The 27015-nt window shown below is 46.8% G+C and overlaps 1 protein-coding gene across 3 annotated transcripts in view; it reads left to right on the forward strand.

Annotated features, from left to right (window-relative positions):
• Positions 1 to 25173, forward strand: part of TNFAIP8L3 (TNF alpha induced protein 8 like 3) — a 41961-nt gene extending 16788 nt beyond the window's left edge. The window contains exons 1-2 of one of the 3 annotated variants that reach the window (XM_059701387.1): positions 3675 to 3947; positions 20616 to 25173. In XM_059701387.1, coding sequence (XP_059557370.1) covers positions 3935 to 3947; positions 20616 to 21178 — 576 coding nt within the window. In that variant the 5' untranslated portion in view covers positions 3675 to 3934 and the 3' untranslated portion in view covers positions 21179 to 25173. Of the gene's footprint in view, positions 1 to 3674; positions 3948 to 19815; positions 19841 to 20615 lie in introns of those variants that run through there. The other 2 variants (XM_059701395.1, XM_059701399.1) reach the window with 2 other exon arrangements.
• Positions 25174 to 27015: the final 1842 nt, after the last annotated feature.

The raw sequence follows: 27015 nt of genomic DNA on the forward strand, positions 1-27015 counted from the left end.
GCACACACAGACACCAGCCAGGGCAGAGCGCTCCCAGAGGAGTCTCCAAGAAAGAAAGGTGAAGTGGACCGTTAGTTGATGAGTTTGAAACTATTGAGAAGAACTTTATATATTCTGCTAGGAACTTTGGGAGTGAGTTAGTGACAGATAGAAAACTAACCAAAACAAGGCAGTGTTTAACTCTGGGAAAACAAGATGAATATGAAAGGAAGTGCAGTCATGGAAGTGATGGAACGTCCATGACTCAGCTATGAATGGTATCTAAATCACAGGAAGTTTGATGTAAAATAGAACCAAATGGGAAGGTAGAAATAAATGGAGAAGAGATTTAAATCCTCACCTTTCATAATAGGAAGTTAAAAGCAAATAAAATCAGGAACTAACAGTATCAGTTTGTAATTTAAATATAGAAAGGTAAATGTAGAAAAGCCAGTTCTTATGAAGGAGTAGCACCATCAAAGCCAGCTCTCAGCCCAGCGGAATACAGAATGGAAGCTGGAGTAGAGAGAGGAGTGAGGAAACAGACTATCGTTCGGGTGAGAAATGAGGAGAGTCTGTTCTAAGGTGGTGTCAGTGAGGCAGAGAAAGGCAGATGCATTTGAAGATACCAAAGAAGCTCAGTCGACAATGTGATGGACCATCAGATGTGGGAGGTGAGGCAAAAAAGAAGGCAAGGATGGCCCCCAGGTTCTTGTCTGGACTCTTGGCAGGCAGCCAAGCCCCTTATACTACAAGGAGGAGGGCTGCGAAGGGTTGGAGAAAGGAGATGACTCACGTTTTGAACGTGTGGAGGGGGGTGGGTCTGTCGGACCCTAGTATAGAAGTCTGGTAAGCAGCAATATATGTGGGGCCGGGCCTCAGGAGAGACTCCTGGGCTGGGGATGTGGCAGGAAGGGAGCAGCACCGGGACAAGGGGTGACATCTCACTCGGGGAGAGTCCGTGGCAAGAGAGAAGAGAGCCCTGAGTGAATGCAGGAGAACAGCAGACCTCAGGCATGGACAGAGGCCAAGGAGCCCTGGAGAGGCTGAGAAGGACCGAGGGGTGGGGTGGTCGGGAAAGCAGAGACCGACTGAGGTCCCCTGCCACAGAGGTCAGGCAGGCCTAGGGCTGAGGGGAGTGTCAAGGTGCCACTCGCTACATGGATGGAGAGGAGCCCGAGACAGGAGGGAACACTAATAAGCCGTTGGCTCACATCTCATATATGCCAGGGTTGTTTTCTTTATGGATTTAAAAACTCAATTTCTGACTCTGAAGAAGTTACTATTATACTGAGACAATAAAAGAAATTAGAATCATCTAGTTCAGTTCCCTCGGTAAACACACCGAGAAACCAGGAAGGTGAAAACTTGAGTGCAAAGCACACGCTGAGTGCACTGTGGGGTCAGGCTCTTTCCTCCACGCCCTGCTGCCACCCCAGATGGCTAGAGACAGGACTGGAATCCGCTCTCCAGTTTTCTACTTGGGGTCTGCCCTGTATTTGGGGAGGGACTCTGTGGCCCCAGTGCTGGCATCCTGACTCCACAGGACAGCCACTGTCAACATCTTGGAGTGACCATATCCAGTGACTTGATCTGAAACTTTTTGGTGGCACTATCTCATATTACCACGAAATGTAATTTTATTTGGAGACTAGAGGCCTGGTGCACAAGATTCATGCACTCGGGAGGGTCCCTCAGCCAGCCTGCGCCCTCTTGCAGTCCAGGAGCCCTCGGGGGATGTCCGACTGACATCCTTAGCAGTGCCGCAGAGGTGGGAGAGGCTCTCACCATCGCTGCTGCACTCGCCAGCCATGAGCCATGAGCCGTGAGCCCGGCTTCTGGCTGAGCGGCACTCCCCTTGTGGGAGCACACTGACCACCAGGGGGCAGCTCCTGCATTGAGCATCTGCCCCCTGGTGGTTAGCGCATGTCATAGCAACCAGTCTTTCTGCTGTTCAGTCGATTTTCATACTACCCTTTTATTATATAGGACTAGGGGCTCAGTGCATGAATTCATGTACCTTGAAAGGTACTGTGGGCCGCGAGGCTGTGGTGGGTATAGGGGCGGGTCTCAGCCCATCCTCCGCACCCCCACCCAGCCCTTCTCACCATGGCCCCTGACCCTGTCTACCAGCAGCCTCGCTCCCGCCATGGCCACTCCCACACACTGACAGCGCCAGCCCCGCTCACACCCACTGATGGCGTGGAGCAATTGGGGCCGGCACCAGCAGTGGGTGCAAGTGGGGCCAGCGCCGTCAGTGGGTGCAAGCAGCAGCTGCTGCCCTGATTGCCCCTCAGGAGCAGGGAGAGGTGGAAAAGCCCTCAGGGATGATCAGGGCTGGCAGCTGCCGCTTGCACCTGCTGACGGCGCCAAATGATCGGGGCCAGCAGCAGGTGCGAGCACCGGGCAGGACCGCGGCATGCAGGAGCAAAGAATTTTCAGTAACCACCAGAGGCTTGCCCCGATGACAGCGGCCAGTGCTCCACATTGGTCTGGCGCCCCATTCACCTGCTCCACCATCCCACCACAGCCAATGACCGCCATGTTCCACGTGTGCTCCCTGGTGGTCAGCACATGTCGTAGCAACCAGTTCGGTTGTTTCACTCTTCTGTCTATTTGCATATTAGGGTTTTATATATAGACTAGTGTCCCAGTGCACGACTTTGTGCACGGCTGAGGTCCCTCAGCCTGGCTGGTGATTGGGGCCCATCGGGGTCATTTTCCCCAGTCCTGATCGGGGCCCATCGGGATCAGCCAACCAGGGGGAGGGACCGCAGAGGTTGGCCAGCTGAGGGAGGTTGGCTGTGGGAGCACACTGACCACCAGAGGGCAGCTCCTGTGTTGAGAGTCTACCCCCTGGTGGTCAGTACAAATCATAGCGACCAGTCAACCGGTCATTCAGTCATTCAGTTGTTTAGGCTTTTATATAGATAGATATTTACTGCCTTTGAGACAAGTATGGGGAAAGTATAATTTAGAAAGGAAGCCTCAGAGAAAGATGCATTTCTGAGTAACGTCCAGGAAGACAGGTCCCCACAGCGGGTTTGGCTCTTCTTGAGGGATGTGACTGGGACTTCTGGGCTCAGGGTGGTTCCGTCAGAGTAGGGACCCTGCTGAGTGTAGGAGCCCAACCTCAGACCTTGCAGGTGCCCACCTCCCATCTGCAAGCTGGGCTAGATACCGACCGTGGCATCGTGAATATCCAAAGTGAGACTTGATTCATGTCTCAGATCTCAAACTCATGAGCAAAAAAAAAACAATTGTGACAGAATATACGTAAGGGGTATTATAAGTGATATATTACGTGTTCCTTTCCTGCTGCTCCACTTTCAAGTTGACTGAAATCCAAAAATGTCATTGCACAAAATTGATATTTCACTAAAAGAAGTTGAGTAGAACATTGAGCGAGGCACGGTGCTGTCTGCCAAGTCGTCTCCCATCCTGAAGTACCTTCTGGTTTCTTCTCCCTTGTGTGTTACGACCTCTCTAGGACAGCTAGCCGTTCATCTTTTCCTCTTTCTTTTTAAGCTGAAGGTTAATGCATTACTATCTTTATCTAATTCCAGCACTTTCCAGAAGCCTCTGTTTTTAAGCTGAAATACACGTTGTCTCGGGCCATAGTTTATTTTCCAGTAAAGACTAGAGTTTGTTCCATTTTGTTCCTTGCTTTTTAACATTTTAGGTTTTACACCTGCATTCCAAAAATGAAGATTTCCAAAGACTGACATTTTTATGGCATCGATCTATTTACTGATTCACATACTACCAAGTTGGCGTCCTCCCCCAGTTCTGAAAGCAGCATCCCACGGCTGTCCTTGTTAGCAGCCTGGTGGCCTAAGCCTGGATTTGTGGGCGCCTGCTGTGGTGAACAGTTTGAGCACTAACAGCAGAGAGAGGGGATCACCAGAGAGGCAGACGTGGCCTGTGCTATTCGGATCCCCAACAGCTCCTGAGTATGAAAATAGCTGGTGAGCGTGAATGAGGAGGCTCTGGGGGTGGCAGGAGGGGTGGGGGCTGCCGTCATGGAGGGATGGAGCACGGAGGGTGTGGCGGTGATGCATCCGGTGCCCCAGATGCTGCTGCAGCTGCTTGTAGGAGTGCAGACAGGCAGCCACGGGGCCAGGAAGGAGGCTCCATGTGAAAGACAAGGGCTGGACCTGGTGCGGAGTTCAGACGGTATATGAGTGCCTTCAGGTCGGCCCGCACTCATGAATGCGCACCTCATTCCAGGGAACACCCTGAGCAGATAGGATCTGGGCCTGCAAGGATGAGGAAGGACATGCTACATCATGCATTCAGCCATTCGTTTAACACACGTTTATTGCACAACTTCTCCATGGCAGACACTGCCCAAATTGTGAGCATACGCCAGGCCTCTGAGCATTAGTGAAAGAGTGTTTGTGAATATTAAAGAATAAATGCCTAGGAGAATGTTTGGAAAAATACAGACATGCTAACCATGATGCATGGTGGGATTGGGGGGGGACTCATTTTCTTCCTTTAGCTCATCTGTCTTTTCTGACTTTCTCGGTGCTCATGTGGCATTTTTTGTAAGTAAATGATTGAAGAAAAAATATTTTGAGAAATAGCTCCTTGGTCTCGCCTCTCACAACACAACAAGGTGAACATTATGCCCGTGATGGTGTTTGTCACTTTATTCCTGAGAAGGATCTCCCATCAGACAGACTGCCTACTTTGTGGATGCTCTAGGGAAAGAAAGGAGAAAGCTAGAGAGCTTAAAATAGCTGTTAAATCAAAAATTGAAACTTTTTGTTGTTTTAGGGGGTTATTGCTCTTCCACACATGAGTAAACATTGCCGAAATTGATTCTCCACTCTCAGGTTGCACAGTAATCACAAGTGGCTTTGTGGGCAAGTTTTACTAAGCCTTCAGGAAACAGTTAACCTTCATCTTACGCAGTCTCAGAGAACAGAAAAAGGAGCGACTTGATCCACTGTATGAGGATAGTTTACTCTAACATCAAAATCAGACAAGGACGGTACGAGGAAAAAGTTATAGACCCGTCTCACCTTTTGTCATATTTACAATATGCTAAATACCATATTTGCTAATAGAATCCTTCAGTATATTAAATATTTATGCATCACGACTAAGTACGGCTTATCTTTGGAAAGCAAAGATGACTTTGATCAAAGGGTCTTTTAATAATTGGTTAAATTCACTTATTAAAAGGGATAAACCATATGATCATCTCAGTAGGTACAAAGGAAGTGTTTGATAAAATTAGACATATATTCCTACCTTGAAACAAAGCCTTAGCAAAACAGGAACAGAAGAAAGAGTCCTTAACTGGATAAGTGATAGCCATCAAAAACCCACATCAGACATCATGTGGTGGAAAGATTTTAGAGATAATTCTATTAAAGTCAGGAACAAGACAGGGATGCCCAATAACATACTTGCTATTCAGCATTGTATTGGAGGTTCCTGCCAGTTCAATAAGGCAAGAAAATGAAATAGGAGGTAGAAAAAAACAATCATTTTGTACAGGCAATGTAGTTATTCACATAAAAAAAAATCCAAGATGTGCTACATAAAATCTATTAGAATTAATAACAGAACTCAGCAGAATCTCTCAATTGGAGATAAATATACAGGAATCAGTTGGGTTCCTATATATCCTTAATAATCATTTAGAAACTATAATAGAAAAAATTACACTTACAGTAACAACCAAAACTATATGGTACCTAGAAGTAAATCTAATGAAAGATATGCAATAGCTTTGTGGAAATAACTATAAAACATTATTGAAGGACACAGACGATCCAACTAAATGAAGAGATAAATCATGTTGGATGGGAGGCTTAATATAAAGATTCCAGCTTACCCCATATTAATACAGGGTATTCATGGCATTTGGTCAAATGATCCTAAAATTCATATGAAAAAGGTAAGAATAGTCAAGATCATTTCTAAGAAGAACAAAATGAGGAGAACTTCCCTATGGCTTATCAAGGTTTATTATGAGCATAGTAATTTTATAGCAATCAAGATAGTGTGATATTGGTACTGAAGTAGATATTGCTCAATGGAACAGAGTAAAAAACTCAGACCCATGAATTATTTAAACTTGATAAACAAAAGATGGCCTAAGAGATCATCATCAGAAGGATGAACTATTCAATAAATTGAGTAAATTGTGAGAAGAAAAAGGTACCTCATACAATATGCACAAATAAATTCCAGGTGGATTAAAGACCTAAATGTGAAAAGCAAAACCTTAAGATTTTGGGGAAATATGTTAAGACTCACTTATCACCTAATGGCAGGAATGGATTTTTAAAAACACAATGCAGCCCTAGCTGGTTTGGCTCAGTGGATAAAGTGTCAGCCTGCAGACTAAAGGGTCCCGGGTTCGATTCCGGTCAAGGGCACATGCCCAGGTTGCAGGCTCAATCCCCAGTAGGGGGCATGCAGGAGGCAGCCAATCAATGATTCTCTCTCATCATTGATGTTTCCATCTCTCTCTCTCCCTCTCCCTTCCTCTCTGAAATCAATCCTATATAATAAAAGCCTAATATGCAAATCGACCAAAGGGCAGAACAACCGGTGGAATGACCAGTCACTATGACACACACTGACCACCAGGGGGCAAACGCTCAACGCAGGAGCTGACCCCAGCCTGCAGGCCCCAGGCCAGCCAAGGCAGGTGCCAGCGCCGGCCCCCCCCTCCCCCGCCCCATCACCCTGCTGGACACCCCACAGAAGGAGGCAACCAGCACTGGTGGCAGGGGGCAAGCTAGCGAGTGGGTGGTGCCAGGCCGGCCAAGGTGGGTGCCAGCAGGGCGCCCCTGATTGCCCCGCTGGTCACCCCACAGATCTGCTCTGATCGCCAGCCAGGCCTAGGGATCCTACCCTTGCATGAATTTCATGCACTGGGCCTCTAGTAAAAATATTTTTTTAAAAAACACAATGCAAAATTATCACTAACTATAAAGGAAAATACTAATAAATGTGACTATGTTAAAATTTTTAATTTCTGTAAGTTAAAAGATAATTCTACAGCCTGAGAGGCAATAGTGTGATCAGCAGAGGATTAGCATCCATAAGGTATTAAAAGCTCTGACAAATTAGCCAGGAAAAGACATACAATCAAGTTGGGAGGGAATAAAAATGAGTAAATTATAGGAATGAGCAACTCACAGATAAAAGACCTGAATGTTCATACACAGAAACTATATTGAATCTTACCAGGAATCAAAGAAGTTTATATTAAAACAAGATACTATTTTGTACTTATCAGATTGGCAAAATGTTAAAAGGTGGACTATTTGAGGTGTTGATGAGGAAGTGGAACTGTGGGAAGTCATACATTGCTGCTGGGAGTGAAAATTAGTGCAATCTCGCCGGAAAGCAATTGGCAACCTCTCTGGTACAGGACCTGGCAGTTGCATTCTAGGCACACTGTTGTGTGTGTGCACAAAGAGACACGTCTGTGGGCCTTTTTCTTGCAGAAAGTGGAAGGAGTTTAAATGTCCATCAACAGGAAACATGGTTATATAGCATGTTCATATAAACAACTAAATGACTAAGTTAGATAAGTCTAGAAAGCATGATGTTGACTGAAGAGTTGCAGAAGATTCTGTAGTATGACACCTTATCCAAAATTTAAGAACACTGAGCAATACAATGTGGATGATGCATACTCATGGGCAAAAGTATAAAAACATAGATGAGACAAAGACACATCAACTTCTGAAATTCAATTCAACCTGGGGAGATAGAAGGGAAAGAGAGGGAGTTGAAAACAAAGAGGGCTTTGCCTCACTCTGTCTCTGAGGACAAAATGTTAAGATTTGTTCCAACTGGGCGGTGGCCACCCAAGTACAGTTTGTTACATTATTTTCTGTGTTGCCTATATATTTGAAATGCATCTGAGGAAAAACACCTGCTCCATCTCCATTTTAAAGTGAGCAATAATTCAAAAGCCATTTAAAATGATTGATGTTTATCACCTCATGAATGGCCGTTCAGTGGGGGGGGATTAAAGCACAGGGTTCTGGGGCCGTCTGCCTGGGTCTGATCTAGCTCTGCCACTCTGAAATGGTAGCTTTAAACACACTCCGTAGTCTCTCTTGGCTGCCGTTTCCTTGGATTTAAATGCTGCTGATGGTGATGCTATTTAGTGCCTACTCACAGAGCTGCTGCAAGGATATGATGAGTTACTGTTCATGCATAGGTGGACTCTGTTACTGTTATTCCTGAATGTGACTTACCTCACTCTGTTTCTGAGGACAAAATGTTAAGATTTGTTCCAACTGGGTGGGGAGACACTAGTTATTTGTTTGATACAAAAAGAGTGGGAGAGGAGTGAATAAGTATTGTTTAATATATATATCCTATACTAGGGGCCCGGTGCACGAAATTCGTGCACTGTGTGTGTGGGGGGCGGGGGGGAGTGTCCCTCAGCCCAGCCTGCCCCCTCTCACATACTGGGAGCCCTCAGGCGTTGACCCCCATCACCCTCCAATTGCAGGATCGGCCCCTTGCCCAGGCCTGATGCCTCTGACAGAGGTGTCAGGCTTGGACAGGGGACCCCCATCTCCCCCCGATCACTGGCTCTGGCCCCCGCCCAGGCCTGAGGCCTCTGGCCCAGGAATCATGCCTGGGCAGGGGACCCCCATCTCCCTCTGATTGCTTGCTCCACCCCCCGCCCAAGCCTGACGCCTCTGACCCAGGCTTCAGGCCTGGGCAAGGGGACCATCATATCCCCCCAATCCCCGGCTCCGCCCCCCACTCAGGCCTGATGCCTCGGCCAGAGGAGTTGACCCTCATCACCCTCCGATCACCAATCACCGGATCGGCCCCTTGACCAGGCCTGAGGCCTCTGGCCTAGGCGTCCGGCCCGGGCAGCTGGGAACCGCAGCTGCAGCGGCCCCGCGATCGTGGGCTTCGCTTTAGGCCCAGGCAAGGGACCTCTAGCTCCCGGGACTGCCAGCTTCGACCGTGCCCTGTTCCCATCGCTGGCTCCACCCCTACTTCCTGCTACCACTGGCCAGGGCAGAAAAGGCACCTGATTCTCCGATCATGGCTGGGGGGCAGGGCAAAGGCGGCCCCAGGGCCGCGTTTGCCCTGCCCCCCAGCTCTTAGCTCCCCCCTGGGTTTCGGATCACTGTCAGTGGCAGGGGGCTTCTTCCTGCTTTCCCTTTTGCCTCCCTGCATTGTGCCTACATATGCAAATTAACCGCCATCTTGTTGGCAGTTAACTGCCAATCTTAGTTGGCAGTTAATTTGCATATAGCCCTGATTAGCCAATGAAAAGGGTATCGTCGTACGCCAATTACCATTTTTCTCTTTTATTAGATAGGATAATGAAAGCCTAATATGCTAAGGGTCTGGTCGTCCGTTCAACCAATCAAAGCGTAATATGCTAATGATATGCTTAGGCCGCTCAACGGCTCACTATGATGTGCACTGACCACCAGGGGGCAGATGCTCAGACCGGTAGGTTAGCTTGCGGTTGGGGTCCAGCCAATTGGGACTGAGTGAGATGGACCGGACATGCCCTAGAGCCCTCCCACGGTCCCTCCCCAGCTGGACAACCTCCCATGTTCCTCCCCGGCCCTGATCGTGCACTGGTGGGGTCCCTTGGCCTGGCCTGCACCCTCTCACAATCTGGGACCCCTCAGGGGATGTTGGAGAGCCAGTTTCGGCCCCATCCCATGCCCAGGCTGAGGGACCCCACTGGCGCATGATTTTGTGCACTGGGCCTCTAGTGTGTGTGTGTGTGTGTGTCTGTGTGTGTGTGTGTCTGTGTGTGTGTGTGTGTATATATATATGTTTTTTTTTTTTTTAATTTCAGAGAGGAAGGGAAAGGGAGAGATAGAAGCATCAATGATGAGAGAATCATTCAACAGCTGCCTCCTACATGCCCCACACTGGGGATAGAGTCTGAAACCCGGGCATGTGCCCTGACCGGGAATAGAAACATGACCTCCTATTTCATAGGTCAATGCTCAACCACTGTGCCACACTGGCCGGGCATTAAGTGTTTAAAGAAATCATGTAAGTAGATAGTAGATGTTTTTAGTGATGGTTGCTCTTCTACTGCAGTGAGACAAAAATATCTCTCAGATCTCCAAAATTAACCTGTTGAGTTGGAGATGATTCACCCGCCGGTGAATTCACAGTTAGCTCTCATAAGTAAAATTATCACTCATTCACTTTTCAGAGCCATCTGTATAATCAATATGAAGAACAAAATCAATATGTACCTCTGTTGAAATACATAAAATTCCCTTTAAAAATGAAAGCTTCATGTATCTTGATGAATATGTGGTATTTTTCCATTGTGTAGTAAGACTGGCTTTTTGTATTTAAAAAAAGGATGAAATCTAAATCTCCTCGTTAGATGGGGATTTAATTGAGGCCTATCGAATGTCTCAAATAAGTGAGAAATCACAGTCACTAGGGAGCCAAGGACAATTTTCTGAAAGCAGATGCATGAAAGCAAAGATTACAGGCTTTGTCTGGAGCTGATTGGAACTACAGCTCTGCTACTTACTAGCCTCTTAGCTTTGAGTGAATTACTTAAACCTGCTGTGCCTCAGTTTCCTCATCTATAAAACGGGACTCACAGTCCCTCTCTTGCAGGACTCTTGTGAGGATCCAATACATGGTGTACACTACCTTGGGCACAGAATCTGTGCTCAGAAGTTAACATTATCTCTGATGTGGTTATTATTAATTGAGTTACAGATTCCTCTGTGCTGGTGGATGGGTGGATTGGTGGGAAACTAAGATAAGATGAAATAAGGAGCTAGTAGGGTTTACAGCTGCCCCTGCCAATGTTTCTTTCTTTTTTTTTAATTTTTTATTTTATATTTTTTTAACATATATTTTATTGTTGATAGTATTAGAGATATCTCCCATTTCACCTGAAACAGTAAGTTATTTCAAGGCCCAGGAATTTATTTTTGCAATAAAAAAACAACAACGTGATCTTCATCTTGAAGATGGTGAAATGCTGCTTTTAACATGTAATTATCTAATTCAAGGTATTGCAGTGATCTGAACCTGCTTTCCTATAAGGAGCGCCCGGTTTGACTACCACTGCTTTTGTATATCCTTGCTCAGCAACCTAAAATATCCAATACAGCCAAGAAATTTCATCATGCATGGTCCCCCAAAACACTTAATCCTCTCTCCAGACCACCGGATGAATGAATTTCTGTGCCTGCTCCAAGGCCTGAGCCAAAGGCAAGATTTCAGGGACACCCAAGCCCAAGCTGGAGGAGGGACCACGGGCCATGTGGCAGAGGAAGTGGAGACTGGCTAATGCCACACCCCCCTCTCTGCATTCAGTTGTCTCTGGCAACTCACTCCTTTCTCCCTCCATCCACCAACTGCCAACCCTCTGTACCCAAGCCTGCCTTTCACTTCCAACCCTTATTTTTGAATAATCCATTCTCTTGGTGAGGGAAAAGGGATGGTTTGGCGGTGGACCGCACAGGGGAGAGAGACTGCCTGGGAAAGGTAAAGTGTAGCTCTGACACAGTGATCTGCAGTGATGCCCAGCAAGCTGTGAACAGAGAGTAGCTTACACCATCGAAATAGGTATTTGCATTATCCCTCAGGATCCCTAATTGGCTAATTACTTAGGGAAGAAGGGTCTTTTCACCATGTCTTGCTTTTATGGGAAGGGACAGGGTTTGGATGGGAAAATGGGAAGCTCAGGGTAGGACAAGTTTAGTTGGAGGTGCCCACTACACAGCCTTGTGCAGCCCACATGCCCCCCTCCTCTCCGGGCCCCCCAAACGCAGCATGCTCAAGACTGGAGAAGTCATCTTCCCCCCCCACATTCCCAGATGCCTGTTGCCTTTGGGGGTGCCTTAATGACCCCCACCCCTCCGGTCTCCCAAGCTGGGAGAAGCACCAGCCTCATCCTTGATTCATGGCTCTTCCCCAATAGTCTGCTGAGGCTCATTGCCTGCCCAGCACCCACAGGACAGGCCAGCATCAGAATCCCCATTTGTTTATCTGTCTTGCTTATTGCTGTGGCTGCTTACTGCCTCTGGGAATGTCTCAAGGCAAGTAAAAGTGTTTGAAATCCATATTTCAAATCATCTTATTTGAACTTTTGAAACTTTTATGGCCCATTTCTTGTCAGATCTGATTAGATCATTACTTTTACCTTATAAGCGGGTGCGGAAAGGACTTGCGCTGAGGAGAGGCGTCCGCTCCGCCATGTTCTTGCTGTTCACTTGTGTTGCCACGATCAGCAGAACATCTTCAGTCCTCAGTTGTGTTTCTTGCAGGAATCTTTAAAAATCACTGGTACATTTTGTGAGTTAGTTTGGTTAGAACTAAATAATACAATCAGTGAGTCTGTTTAACCAAGCACACATACACATGTGCCGAAATCATTCAAAATTGCGGAAGGGAACAAACAAGTGAGGGATACACTACCCACTGCCCCAGGTGAGGGTTCCCTTAGGGTACCACATACCAGTGGGAAAGGCACCAGATGTTATATCTCGGTCCTTGAGCTCGGCTAAGAAAGGAATTCAGAGCCAAGGAACTCAAATACTAGCAAAAGTTTATGTAGAAAGTCACCGGGGTAGAAGTGACTCAGGAAGTGAATTACTGAGGCAAAAGAAGGGCCGTTGGAGCTTAAGAGAAAGACAGCAAAGGTACACACCTTGAGGGAAGAAAGGGGGAGGAAAGGCATTGGGTTTGCTGGGGGGGGGGGGGGAGATAGAGAGAGAGAGAGAGACAGAGAGCATGCTGCCTGAGGAAGGAAGGGGTGGGGAAAGGCATGGGCATGCTCACCAGAGAGAGCGTGCAATGCACTTGCTGGTCCTTTGCTAAGGGGTTTTATCTGTGTCCAAAGGCGAGGATTTCAGGGGAGGTCTCGGGAGAATCTCAATAGAATATTCATCAGCTTTTCCAGGTGCGTCCTTTCAGGGGCATGGTCTCTATAGGTTGATCGGCATTCAGGTAGGAGGCCATTAGTCAGTGCAGCTGGTCCTGAGGCAGCCACGGTGTTTTGTCTGGTTTTGTTGCTTTTCTGGGCCTGGAGCTGAAACACAACTGAGGCCTGGATATTATCTCTAGTTTGACCAAAACTCTGTCTCTGTGGTCAACAGACCCGAGGCTTTGTTCCTGAGATTATTTGATGTGGGTCAGAACCTCATTATCTCGAGGGCTTAATGCTTAGGGGAGTGGTCCTGGAAGGGCTTGTATGGGAGTCATCTGAAGCTATTCTCTAGCCCCCTTGTTCCTCCTCTGAGGGGGTCTGCCACATGACTAGGGACATGCCACGGGAGGAAAGGTCACCTTGAGGGTGAGGTCCCACCCAACAATACTTGCCCTCCCAGTTTTACCCATAGGCACCTGGGACTTCCCACCCTGGTGACCTTCCCTACCTGGCTTATTGTTTCTACTCTGCTCATGTGTGTCTAATTGCCTACTCCAAGCCCTAGGGTCAGCCTGTATGTTAAATATTAGAAAAGCTTAATTTATCCCATTAGAGAGCAAGGAAACAGAATAGAGGTTCTAATGTTTTCATTGTGCACACCCACTAATGGTGCCTGGTACAGGCTGCTGCCCTCTGAGTCATGGCAACCCCATCCACAGGCCCAGAGCTGCTTACTTCTTATTGCAAGTGGTGGAAATGTGGGGACCTCGGGAAGGTAGGGTAGGGGCCAAACCTAAGAAGGCCTCAAGAATGTGCTGGGTTAATCCTCCGGTCAGAGAAATCCATCTCCTAGCCCTCCCAGGCCATCTAAATTGTACTGTGATGCCTTTTAAAGTATCCCAAAATACCTTTCTTAATGCCTTAAAAATGCCATCTCATTCAAGTATGAAAGGGCATTTTTCATGAGCTTCTCAGCTTTGATCATTACGGGGGGGAGGGGGGGGCGTCAAAGTTTTGGCATGTCCCTAACTCAAAGGTTCCTTGATGATTTCATCTCATTGCACCACCACCAGTGCTGTGTTTTCTCAATATCCCAGCAGTATACGAACCACACTTTTACACAAGAAAAGGAAAATCTTTTCCAGTTTGACTTCACTGGAGATGCAACAACTCAGTTAGTTTTTCTGGGAACCATAACTGTGTCAGGTTTGTATTTGAAAACACTACTTCATCGTTCCTTAGCAGTTTTGTTCCCGCAGCTGCAAAGGGGCCACCAAGAACTAAAGCAGAGGCGGTGTCTTCTGTGGAAGGTGCTGTATCGTCGCCTTGGATATGCCATCCTGCAGACCTCCTTACCCACCGTCAACCCCGCTTCCTCCTCATTCACCCCAGAAACAACAAAGAGCAGGAAGGCGGGGGGGGGGGGGGGGGTGGTGTCAGTCTCTCCACTGGCTCCTGGCCCCTTGTCATTAGTGAAGGACGGGCCTGGGGGACAGGACTGGTCTAATCAGCTTCTCTGAGAGTATGTGCAGCTAAGCAGAGGGATGGGTGTGCATCGTGGAAGTTCAAATTCGAAGTCGTTTGTGAGGCTGCTCCATCTCAAGAAGGCTTGCTTGGACTTTTCTTCCATCACTTAAGTGTGAATGATTGCCAGCAACTTGGACTACCACAGATCCCTCTCTGCCCGGGTCTTCCCCCTCCCCTCCCCATGCCCCGGGAACTCCCCCCTCCCACCTTCCTTGTACTCTGGGTCTCATGCTTTGATGGATGGTGCTTGTTAAGGACCACAGATTGGTTTCCTCTGGGTACTATCTCCACCCCTAATTTCTACTAAATGCTTTTAGCTAACTCTGCCTCACCATCATCTTAAGCTGTTGATAGAAATGAAGTGATACTATGTGAGTACATACTGGCTAATACACACAATTTCCAGTTTTATAATTTTGACACAGGTAACCATAGTCATATACAAGTTTCCCACACCTTGACCATAGGTAGGAAAGTTACCTAGTCCTGTGAGTATGGAGAGAGGAGTTGAGTCTGTCCCCCAGCCTCTCTCTACCAGGACACATCCTGGGTGATGCTCAGGGCTCTTTTCTGGGCTGTGGCTGACAGCTCAGAAACCGTCCTCTGTCCTCACCACCACTTATTTTCCCCAGAATGTAGTACCTTGTTCTTACCATGCCGAAGCTCATCTGCCTCTTTTCTGCCCACTCACCCAGCTTCCCGCTGTTTATCGCTACCAGCTTGGCATTTCACCATCTGGGAGAGCTCAGTGTTTTCTAGAAACGTAAAAACGTACATCGCTTGTACTATAGCTGAACATCATTTATAGAAACATCAACTCAGACTGGCCCCAGCACTTTTCCATGCAGCGAAGGGTCCACTTAAATGTTTTGCTTTCTTTCGCCAAACTAGTTCATGACCATTATTATGCCGTTTCTGGTGCTTATTCTCAGAGCACTGACTTCATAATTCTTTCGCTTGAGCTCCTCCATCAGTCTTGGTTTAAGGAAGCCCCTGTTTTTTCTTCAAGGATGAATTTTGTAGCTTCATCAATCTTGTCTCAGCGTGCCAGTCAGGTGAGATATACAATAGCTGCATAATCGTGTTTTCAATCTACATTCTCAGAGATTCCGGGGTACTTAAACAATCCATTACTTTTTATGGCTGGGGAATGGGAACTTTTGTTCAAATATGGGTAAGAGAATCATCCCTGGCTAAAAGAGCCTTCTTAAGCCTTACACACAGGGATAAGAGGACAGGTTTATTCTAGATCTCGTGGTCTTTCCACAAACGAGCCTGTGCCCATAGCCAGGCCTGTCTCCCCAGATTATCCCACGTGCACTCCTGACCTCGGCTCCCGAGGCTCACTCTCTTCCTTTCAGCGTTAACCTAAGAAACATTCAAACCTGCAAAGAATTTTTGTAAGTTTATTTGAGCCAAACTCAAATTTGTCGACAATTGCTGGGAAGCAGAATCTCAAAGTATTGAGGTAATGCTCCAGAGAATGGCGGGTTTTCATCTTGTTTTATACATTACAATCAAAAGAGAAAATATAAGTGAGTTACATGAACTCCACTGGTGATAGATTAAGGAGGTGGGAGAAAGCAAAGCGAGGAAACCTCTAGGATTGGATAAAAAGTAAAATGATAGACACATACTTATTTTACTTAGGTGGGTGCAGGATAGTTAACAGTCAACAATTATTAATTCAGTAACAACAAGGGGATTTGTGGTCTCTGCAGAGTGGTGCCTGTGCTTTGAGGGGTCCAGAAAAAAGGAAAATTACTTTGACATTTCAATGATATGTTATCATAGATGCAAAAAGACAGTAGGCTCAGTTAAGGTAAAGATTAACCTTTGTCAGGGAAGATACCAGCCTAGGACATGACTACCCACTATAAACTGCTTTTTAATTAAAACCGTTTTCGTTTCAGACCATCCTTTGTGGTTACTTTAGGTCTCTGAGTTTGCAAGGCTGCCATGCAGGCCTTCCCTGAGCTTGTCAGGTTAGCCTGTGGCCCCTTTTCCTCCACGTCAGCCTGCAGTGTTTCTCCTGAGGGCGGGTCACCAACAAGGGTCCCTCTGCAGAAAGCTGAGGCACAAGGGTGGATGGTAGGAAACAAGCCCAAGATTTCCATGTGCAAAAAGTATTTTGAGTAGGACTGCCCCTCCCAGCTCTCCCTCAGTGCACACACCCTCCTTAAATCATGCAATCAAGCGTGTATGCTGGGAACAGCAGTGCCTCCCCACAGGTCCCTGAGAGTTGTAAACGTTGACTAGAGTGCTGCCTTGAAGTTATTTCTGTCAGTGCTTTCCCCACATTTCCCATTGTGTATGCCACAGGATACTGTTGTAGGGATATATAATTTCCTAAGGTCCAGTAAGTTTGAGAAGTGGTAGGCTAAATAAAACTACGCAGATATCTTTCCTGCAGAACCTCTCAAGGCCTTTAATAAGCTACCTGGTATGACAAATCATCAAAAGCCAGTCACAATATCGAGTCAGCTACAAACTCACTGAAGTGACCACAGAACCTGCCTTCCAGGAACGTCTAGTAAGACGAGTATTCCGAAGGATCCTCGCTGGGGCACGTCATGATCGGCGGGCCCTGCATCCAGCACATCAGAATCACTCAGGGAGCTCGGATTCCTGGCCCTGCTCCTAAAGATGCTAACCCTGGTGGTCTGGGGCAGAGTGTGGGAATCTGCTTATTGCTGTTTGTGGGTTTTTTCTTAACGCTTTCCTTGTGGTTTGGATGATGACTATTGATCTGTAGGGCTTTGGAGACGCTATACCTGTGACCTCCTGGGCCCTCGCCGAGGAACTTGTACCCAAGTCCACTTTGTAGGTAAAAAACACATGTTTGTTATGCAAGAGAGATGCTGCAAACGGATGAGGGCCTTAGTGATTTGGGGGAAATTGCTGGCCTGTTTCTGTGATTTTAGAAACCACCTCCTATGTAGCCATCCTTGTCTACCCACATTGAAGCCCACCTTCATAGCCCTCATGCCAATTTGGGCTATTTCACATGTTTCTCTATTTTGTTTCATTTGTCTGTATCTCACCCCCCTGCGGGATCATATTCAAAGTGGAACCCCATTAAGCATTTGGGGGTTCAACTTCATGCAGAGTTGAACAAACAGCAAATGCTCAATGACTGCAGAGAAACCAAGGGACAAAAAGGATGTTGGCCCCCAAATGGCACCCACCAGCATTTTTAAATGGACAGTCATGGGTGTTTTATCGCTGTGATATGTTTGTTACGATGACACATTTAAAGGAATTATTCCAAAGGTTAATTTTTAGCCCGACCGGTGTGGGTCAGTAGTTGAGCTTCAACCTATAAACCAGGAGGTCAAGGTTTATCCCAGGCCTGCACCTGCCCGGGTTGCAGGCTCCATCCCCAATGAGGGATGTGCAGGAGGCAGTCAATCAATGATTCTCTCTCATCGTTGATGTTTCTTTCTCTCCCTCTCCCTTCCTCTCTGAAATCAATAAAAACGTATTTTTAAAAATAAAAGGATAATTTTTATGTAGCAATATTAACAATATAGAAGTTATACCTATTAGAAATATAACTATTTAACCATGAAGTGAAAAATACTGCTGTCAAGTTAAAATAATAATGCAAGGAGGCTTGTCGTTTTTCAAATTCTTAGGGGGATATCTGAGCCAAAGGTGTGCCAGCAGTGCTCTAGAGAACCATGTTGGGAAGGCTGCTGGTGAACAGAGGGGCTTGGAATCAGGCTGGCAGGGAGGCTCTGGTAGAAATGCCAGCTTCACCCAGCTCACAGGGTTAACACCGTGCAGTGCCTGGCACAGAGCCAGCGCGCCCCTCGTCCAGCCACTGGCTGCCATGTGCCGCCAACACGCTGGGCTCTGTCTGGACGGACGGACAGGAGGGCTTAGACACAAGTCCCTGCTCCCACAGAGCTTACACTCTAGCTCTAGTGAACACACATTCAGTTGATTCGTGCTTCTGTGATATTCCAGAACGGATCTAGCTAGACTTCATTGTTCCCGTCAGAATAATCACCTGAGGGGGCATATGCATATTTCAATAACAAAGTCTTTCACCTTCTCCTGTGGAATTGACTTCTGAGCACACAGCACCGTCTTTTGCACATCCTATGTGCTTGTAAATATTTGTCTTTCGAGGACCCATTTGATATTTTTGGAACAAAGGTTAGTCACACAAAGGTCTGGTGACTGTGGTGGATCATCAGACAGGGCAGGAATATTATTTGTCTCAAAATCAGGAAGTCAGCTTTCTCAGGGGACGGAAGAGTCATCGAGGCTGAAGGAACATCTTGGCCATGTCAGGGCACCTTGGCTGTGAAGTTGCTTGAAATTGCTGTGATCTCAAGGGAGCTTCCTGGGGCTGTGAGAGGCCGGGGCACCCACCACTTTAGTTCTGGGTGGAGTCCCCTGAGACCTGCAGCTGGAAGAGCCTGCAGCTGGATTCACTTTCCTGGAAGGACCCAGGGCTGAGGGAGGAAGGCCCGGCCAGTCCTGAGAGACCTGCGGCTGGAGGAAGCCCCGGGGCCTATGTCTATGTTGTGTTTGAGTGTTTATTGAGTCTGTGTCTGCAAGACCTCAGTGTCCAGGAATTAATCACTGTCCACTGAGGGAATGAATCCAGGCTGGGCAGAGGGGGTGGCAGATGAGATGGGGACGGGCCAGACAAGGACTGCAGAAGCTGGCTGTCCACTTTGCATATCTCAGTTCGGGGTGGCCACAGAGCACTGGGCAAAAGTTCTAGGGACCTAGAGGGCCCTCGGTTCTCAAAGGAAAATTGTTGGGGTTTGTGTTTTCAGTATAAGTTTGCACCGTATGTTACTACTTCCTTATTCTTCTGCAATATTTCTCCGGTACTTAACAGGCACCATCCCATCACTGTGACCAGAACTGAGCTAGGTGCTATGGCAACTTGAAACTCCTGTCTCTGTCTTCAGGCAACTTGAATCTCCTTGGGAAGATAGTAATAATGAGTCAGGCTGGCCAGGGGGGTTCATTTCAAATGTCAGCTCCAGCTAATTGGTGACTTCATGGGGGATTTCATCAGATCTAAGGCACCATGGATTGTAAGATGCTGTTTTATGTGTTCTTAAGAAAGATAAAGGTGCTGCCAATTAAATTGCTTGCTGTATTCTTAGAATTTTTATTTTATGCTTATTGAAGCATCCTTTTTAGACTTACTTAGACTTATTATTTTTAACATGTTTTTCTCTTTCTCATTCTTAAAGTGGAAAATAACAGGGAAATAAATTGGCTTTGTTTTTCTGAGCTTCTTCACAGTCAGAGTGGTGCTGGCTGAAGCACCTTTGACCTGCCGTTGTCGATGTCTTACTTCCCACACAGTGCGGTTCTCTGTGCCGTCGGAGCATTGGCGAGGCAATATTTCTTACAAAAGTACTCTTGACTTTTCTCCCAAATTTCTGGCTCCTATTGTGTAAGTTGATATGCACACAGGTAATGACAACCACAGCACAACCGCCACCTGGCAACAGTGACTGTAAATGCATCTCAATTTCCAAGACATCAAACTGGAAAAATACACCTCTTAGACTCTATGAACTATGAATTCTGAGACTCAGCCAAAAAAAAAAAGACTACATTCTTGCCCTGACCAGATGGCTCAGTTGGAGCATCATCCCATACGCCAAAAGGTTTTGGGTTTGATTCCCGGTCGGGGCATATATCTAGGTTTCAGGTTCAAATCTCAGGTGGGGCACTTATGGGAGGCAGCCGATGGATGTTTTTCTCTCACATCAGTGTTTCTCTCCCTTCCTCTCTCTCTAAAATCAGTAAAAACATATCCTCAGGTGAGGATTTAAAAAAAAAAGACTACATTCTTGTCATTAAGCAATAATTTCCTCCTGTATAATTTGCAAAACTGAATGGCTTCCAGTGCAACAGCCACAATAGGGAGCCCTCTGTGACCTAATAGAGTCTGGAAGGCTGTATGTGAAGTAGGTGTAAAGAGGTGAGATTTGGCCCAGACAAGAGGAGACCGGTTCCAGAGAGGGAAGAGCACAATTTAGAAGGTTCAAAGAGTAAATGAGCATGTCATGTGGACAGGACCATGTGGCAACCAGGCATGGGTGGGGTTCAGTTAGGGAGTGTGGACTCTAAAAGCATGGATCTTTGCTCTAAGAACGTAAGTGCAAATTAGTGTGCTTCACTTGTAGGAAAATAACAAATGGTTCTCGTATGGCCATAACTTTCATTTCTTTTCTTACCATAGGTCCCGATGTGTTTAGTTCAAAGAGTTTTGCCCTTCAAGCCCAGAAGAAGATTCTGAGCAAAATAGCCAGCAAGACCGTGGCCAACATGCTGATTGATGACACCAGCAGTGAGATCTTTGATGAGCTCTACAAAGTCACCAAAGAGCACACCCACAACAAGAAGGAAGCCCACAAGATCATGAAAGACTTAATCAAGGTGGCCATCAAAATCGGGATCCTCTACCGGAACAACCAGTTCAACCAGGAGGAGGCTGCTATCGTGGAGAAGTTCAGGAAGAAGCTGAACCAGACGGCCATGACCATCGTCAGCTTCTATGAGGTGGACTACACCTTCGATAGGAACGTGCTCTCCAAGCTCCTACACGAGTGCAAGGACCTGGTGCATGAACTGGTGCAGCGACACCTGACCCCCAGGACCCACGGGCGCATCAACCACGTCTTCAACCACTTTGCTGATGTGGAGTTCCTCTCCACCCTTTATAGTCTGGATGGAAACTGTAGACCCAGCCTCAAGAGGATGTGTGAAGGAATCAACAAATTGCTAGATGAGAAAGTCCTCTGAATATCTTCCCTCCTCCTGGACTTTGCTGCATTCCAGTCACAGCCCTCCAGTGTGGTCTGGGTGAGAGTCAAGAAAACGGGAAGAAACCCTCGTCAAAGACGCCCATGTTCTGTCCTTTTCATCCCTCTGATGTGGATGCCGAATTGAGCTCAGGTGTGTTTATCCCCTGAGCTTGCTGACGAGGTCTGTACTTTAAATCACCTTTGTTTGTGAGCCCAAAGGACATGTCTTCTATGCTAAGCAGAAAGGCTGCCCTGCTCATCAAGGAGAGCTCAGTTCATCTGTGGAGTAGAAGGAGCCCTGGCCCAAGAGGCAGGGGACATGGGTTTGGTTCCCAGCTCCACCAGTTACGACTCCATCCTCTGGTTCCTGCCCGCCTGCCTGCTCCCTGGGCTGCTGTGAGGATCAAATGAAACAATGTATGTTCACGATTTTGAAAACGCTAATGTAGGGTCTTCTTTTCCCTTCAGAGTGTGAGAGGAATCCACTTGGATCTAGAGACTATTAAGCAGCAGAGAACAGAACAATAGTCTCTGGTGGGCTGGGTTTGCAATCTGTCTCTAGATGTGCTATTTCAAACAAATTTAAAATGAATCTAAAGGTGTGAAAAAGTATAGCTGCACATTGGGAAAATGTTTTTCAAAAGCTCTGTTTTCTGGATCTTAGATGTGCGGTTTTATGATCCTCCAGCGGGCGGGTAGAGTCCCACCCGTCACGCAGAAGCAGAGAACTGTGCTCCCTGCAGGACCACCCTCCCTCCTCTAAGGGGCACAGTCCGTGAGGCACAGGAGGGTTTATTCCAGCTGCACAGGAGAGTCAGGCAAAGTGAACCCCTACCCATATTCTTGGCTTCTCATAGTCATTGTGTGCTGTTTTCTCTAGTTTGTTAATACATTGAAACTACCCTTCCACCAAGAAGTTTTGGAATTGTGATTCAAAAATAAAATTCCTGCCCTGGCTGGGTGCTCAGTTGGTTAGAACATTGTCCCATGCACCAGAAGGTTGCAGGTTGGATTCCCGGTTGGGGTTGTACTGGAGACAACTGATCAGTGTTTCTCATTCACATCAATGTTTCTCTCTCTCTCTTTCCCTTCTTCTCTCTCTAAATTCAATAAACATATCCTCAGGTGAGGATAAAAAATAAAATTCCTTGGAGTTAGATACAGTGTTAAGGATAATGGGATTTAAAGGAAGAAGAAAATGAAGAGTAAGGCCTCTGCACTTAGACCCTATGGGGAAGTAGCCACAGGGGAAACGAGGTGGGGTATGTGTCCCTGGTCCAGGGGGAGCCAACTCACAGACATGGTGACTGCCTCTTTTGAATGTCTCACAGCTTCGCTTTCACACTGTGGCTTCTGACATTTTCATCAAAGTCTTAATAAACATCAGGACAATGTATTGTCTTATAATGTTGTCTAAAGGACACCACATCAAGAGACATGCTCTTGCCCTGGCTCGTGTGGCTCAGTTGGTTGAGTGTCACCCTATGCACCAAAAGGTCACTGGTTCGATTCCCAGTCAGGATACATGCCCAGGGTTTTGGGCATAATCCCCAGTAAGGGGCCTGCAGGAGGCAGCCAATCGATGTTTCTTGCATCAATGTTTCTCTCTCCCTCTCTCTAAAAATCAATAAAAACAGGGTTTTTTTACAAAAAAGATGTGCTCTTCCTACATCACCTCCTGTCCCACTGTGCTTCTCTTATAGAACACCACATTAGCTCAGCCCCATGGTACATCCCACCCCATGGTCTCTCTCTAGCAGGAACATCAAGAGATGGTTTTTGGGAACATGTGAAACAAACCTACAGTGGCCATTTAGCCTCAACTGGCCCCCATGTCAATATCAGTGCAAACCATTCAGTTCAGTTATTCAGCTACCAGCGCTCAAAATTAGTTCATAGGAAGGATGTCCAGGGAGGAATAGGGAATAGTTAAGTCAGCCCCTGTTCTCCATATTTGACAGGCGTGGCCTAGTGCGGTAGTCGGCAAACCACATGCGGCTCTGTGGCCCCTTGAGTGTGGCTCTTCCACAAAATGCCACGTTTTTAGCAAAGGCCGGCTTAGGAGTATCCTAATTAAGTTAATAACAATGTACCTACCTATATAGTTTAAGTTTAAAAAATTTGGCTCTCAAAAGAAATTTCAATCGTTGTACTGTTGATATTTGGCTCTGTTGACTAATGAGTTTGCCAACCACTGGCCTAGTGCCTCCTCCTAGACATAAGGCCTAACAATAATACCTTGTGCACATCTGGGCTGGAGTCGTTGGTCACTGGGGCAAAGCCGGTGGGAATTACAGGCAGATGGATCCCCTTCTCACCCACCCAGTAGGCAGCAAGCAGCCCAGCAGTAGCCAAATGAGTTTTCACGTGCAGAGCCCTCAGTGCCTGCCTTGGTGTACTCACCTGATTGAGGACTGCGTGCTAGGTTGAGGGCTGGTGCTTTTTTCACTAAGCAGGTGGATCTACCCAGAGAACTGAGGCCCAAAAAAGAATGGGTGGCGCTGTCGTCTGTCCATCTGAGACACAGCAGGGCAGAAGACGGGATCCCCGCCAAAGAGGATTGATTGCAGGGTCTCCCTGCTCCACAGGCCATGGCACACAGCAGTGGCGGCAAAGGAGGGACGAGCAGGTTCTGACAGCCCATGAGTCTCTGCAGGAACTGGGTCCTCCTTGCTCTGCTCAGAGAAGGAGCAGCACTTCCAGCAGCAGGTCTCCGCAGGTGCAATAGCTGAGTGTAGACCAGTGATGGCGAACCTATGACACGCGTGTCAGAGGTGACACGCGAACTCATTTTATTGGTTGATTTTTCTTTGTTAAATGGCATTTAAATATATAAAATAAATATCAAAAATATTAGTCTTTATTTTACTATGGTTGCAAATATCAAAAAATTTCTATATGTGACACGGCACCAGAGTTAAGTTAGGGTTTTTCAAAATGCTGACACGCCGAGCTCAAAAGGTTCGCCATCACTGGTGTAGACCAAGACATCTAGGACCTCAGGCCTCCCCACTGCGGCAGCCGGGCAGCTCTCTCTACTGCAGGGTGTATCTCAAGCTCATCAACAGCAGTCAAAGGGAGCTGGGCTACCCAGGCACAGGAGACCCATCGTTCCTCTAACCCAGTGGTCGGCAGACTCATTAGTCAACAGAGCCAAATATCAACAGTACAATGATTGAGATTTCTTTTGAGAGCCAAATTTTTAAACTTAAACTATATAGGTAGGTACAGTCAACTTTAAATTCAACTTTAAATCCACGGTTTTCGTCTTCCGTTTTTCTTTGCTTCTTCTTTGTAGCCATCTCAAACAGGGCACCTAAAAAATGTTTCATTTGGTAATAATAAAGCCACCAACACAAAAGAATTACAATTCTTAAATTGATGACAAAATACCTGTAGGATTTGCAGCTGGTTGGAAAAATACAGGTAACTTTATGCTTCGAGTAGGTACTTTTGTCACCCGCGCGCGACTTGCGGATGCAACTAGCACTAACCACTGCACAATGAGACTGCTGACTGGCTCACTCAACTCCTGCATGAATCGCACGCACCTCCCCTGTGCCGCATCTCCCGTCACCTGACGGACTGACACCCCCCACTTCTACTAATGCCACTTCTTCAAAATAGACTTGCCCAGGCGGAAAACCGACTTCTGCGCATGGGCCACGAAGTTTCAATCGCACTGTACGTGCACGCCTGCACGTGGTATTTTGTAGAAGAGCCACACTCAAGGGGCCAAAGAGCTGCATGTGGCCCGCAAGCCATGGTTTGCTGACCACTGCTCTAACCCAACCCTATATATACATTTCAACATACCATTAGCATATAAATTCAAGTGACTGTCAAGTTTCCTCAGCCAAATGAAATGGTTACAAATTTCAGATACTTTACATAACAATGCAGTCACCAAAGAAAGGATCTAATTATTGGTTTATTCTCAGGATTCTAACTATGTCACTTAGTGGCCCTGAAAAGCTGTTTTGGCTGTGGGGGGGGAAAGTATGACAGGCTAGCAGAGGCTTTCAAAAACAGGACTCTGTGGATGTGCATTTTGCTCAGAATCCTGTACAAAATTTTCAATAATGAGAACCCACAAAAACAAGGTTAGCATGTCTCCATGTAAGTGGCACCTGAAATAAAACTGATTTCAAAACAAGTAACAGTACAAAATCACTCAGTTGATCAAGCCCCACACAAACCAGAGAGCGATGCCTGGCTGAGCAATTCCAAGGCAGGGAAAGGACTCATTCTTTAAGGGGGGTGAAGGGGTGGCAGAACAGCTTGTCTGTCATCTGGAAACATCGCCAACTCTCTGAGCACCCCTGAGCACTCGGCTCTGTCCCCACGGGAGGACACGAGGGATTCGTGCTGAAGTTCCCACCCCACCCTGATTAGGTGTTCTCCGTGAATCTGAACCCTGCAGGAACACATTCCCCACCGGCTGTGCCTGCCATACGTCTGTATCACTCTTCCTCCGTGTTTGCATCTGTGAGCCTTGACACCCTCAGCAACTCCAGGTCTCTGCTCAGTGACAAATGAAAATGAAAAGACTTCTCCATCTGTGCGTCTCTCCAAACTCTCATCTCCCCCATCTGTACATTTCTCAGAAGCAAATCAGTACATTCACTGGCTGCTCCAATGAATTTCTTGTATTCATTTATATAAAAGAAGAAAACTCAAATCAGGCCTTCATGTCCTCCACTTCAATGTCTTTGGGGATTTTTTATTTATTATTATTATTATTATATGGCCCCAGATGTCAAGAGCAAAATCAATCAGTAAAAATTCTAGAGCAGCCAACTGGCTGCCAAGATACTGCATTAACAGGAGCTATTCAGTAATGGGCTGGGACACTGATAAGAGTCATGAGTCAGATGACCTTGAAGGAGAGGGTTGCGAGGTTCTCCCAACTCAGAAATCTGTGGTCAGTGGGTTTCCCTTATTTAGCCCGACCCTGCTCTAGGGGCTACAACCCAGGCCAGGCCCACCTCCTGCTCTTTAGGTTGTCTTGCTTGTTAGAGAAAAGACTTTTCTACAATGCTGTCCTCAAAAATGGCACCTAGGAATCCTGGAAGTTCTGTGGTGGATGAGCTGGAAGGGGCAAGAGTCCATGAATTCTAAAAGGAGTTTTAGATTTTTGTATCATCCTAACTTTAAAAGAAAATCAAGATCAACATCAGTAGCTTCCGAATCATGTGGGGATGACTATCTTATAACGAGCTGGTGCCATCTGGCTTCAGGGTTTGAGTTCCTCTTTGTGTTTACAATGTCATTCATGCTGACTGATCAACTCAAATGAGAGAAAATTATTTAACTTAATCTGTTTCACTACCTAGGCCTGGGCATCCCCTAGGGGTCTGCAGGCCTAGTTGCGCATCTGTGAGTTCTCAATTTTGAGAAATGTTGCTACTACATATGTAAGTATAGGCTTGGACAGAATGAGTGTCACCCTGCCCTTGATGCTGATTCATTTGTGGGCCTCAAAGGTTGAAGGGTAAACCTGTGTCTGAGGGACCAGAGGCCTGCTGCAGAAAGGGGCAGACTCCCACATGAAAACTGGCCAGATAGAGCTACCACACATAAATCAAGGATGGACAAACCTGTCCTGGAAATCCCAATAATAAATCTCAAAGGTACAAGAGAAGCCATCACCAGACCTGCCAGGCACTGCTGCTCCCAGGGAGGGGAATAGTGGAGAAAGCTTGCGAAGGAGAAGTGACCTGGACCTGTCCACACTGTCCCAGTTCCAGCTGCACCTGCAGCATGCAGATTCCCAGGTGTCAAGAATGTGTGTGGTTCCAGGATCCCAACAGCTTAACCTTTGGTTGAATTGAA

This window comes from Myotis daubentonii, chromosome 1, assembly GCF_963259705.1.
Source record: "Myotis daubentonii chromosome 1, mMyoDau2.1, whole genome shotgun sequence".
NCBI classification, from domain to species: Eukaryota; Metazoa; Chordata; class Mammalia; order Chiroptera; family Vespertilionidae; genus Myotis; species Myotis daubentonii.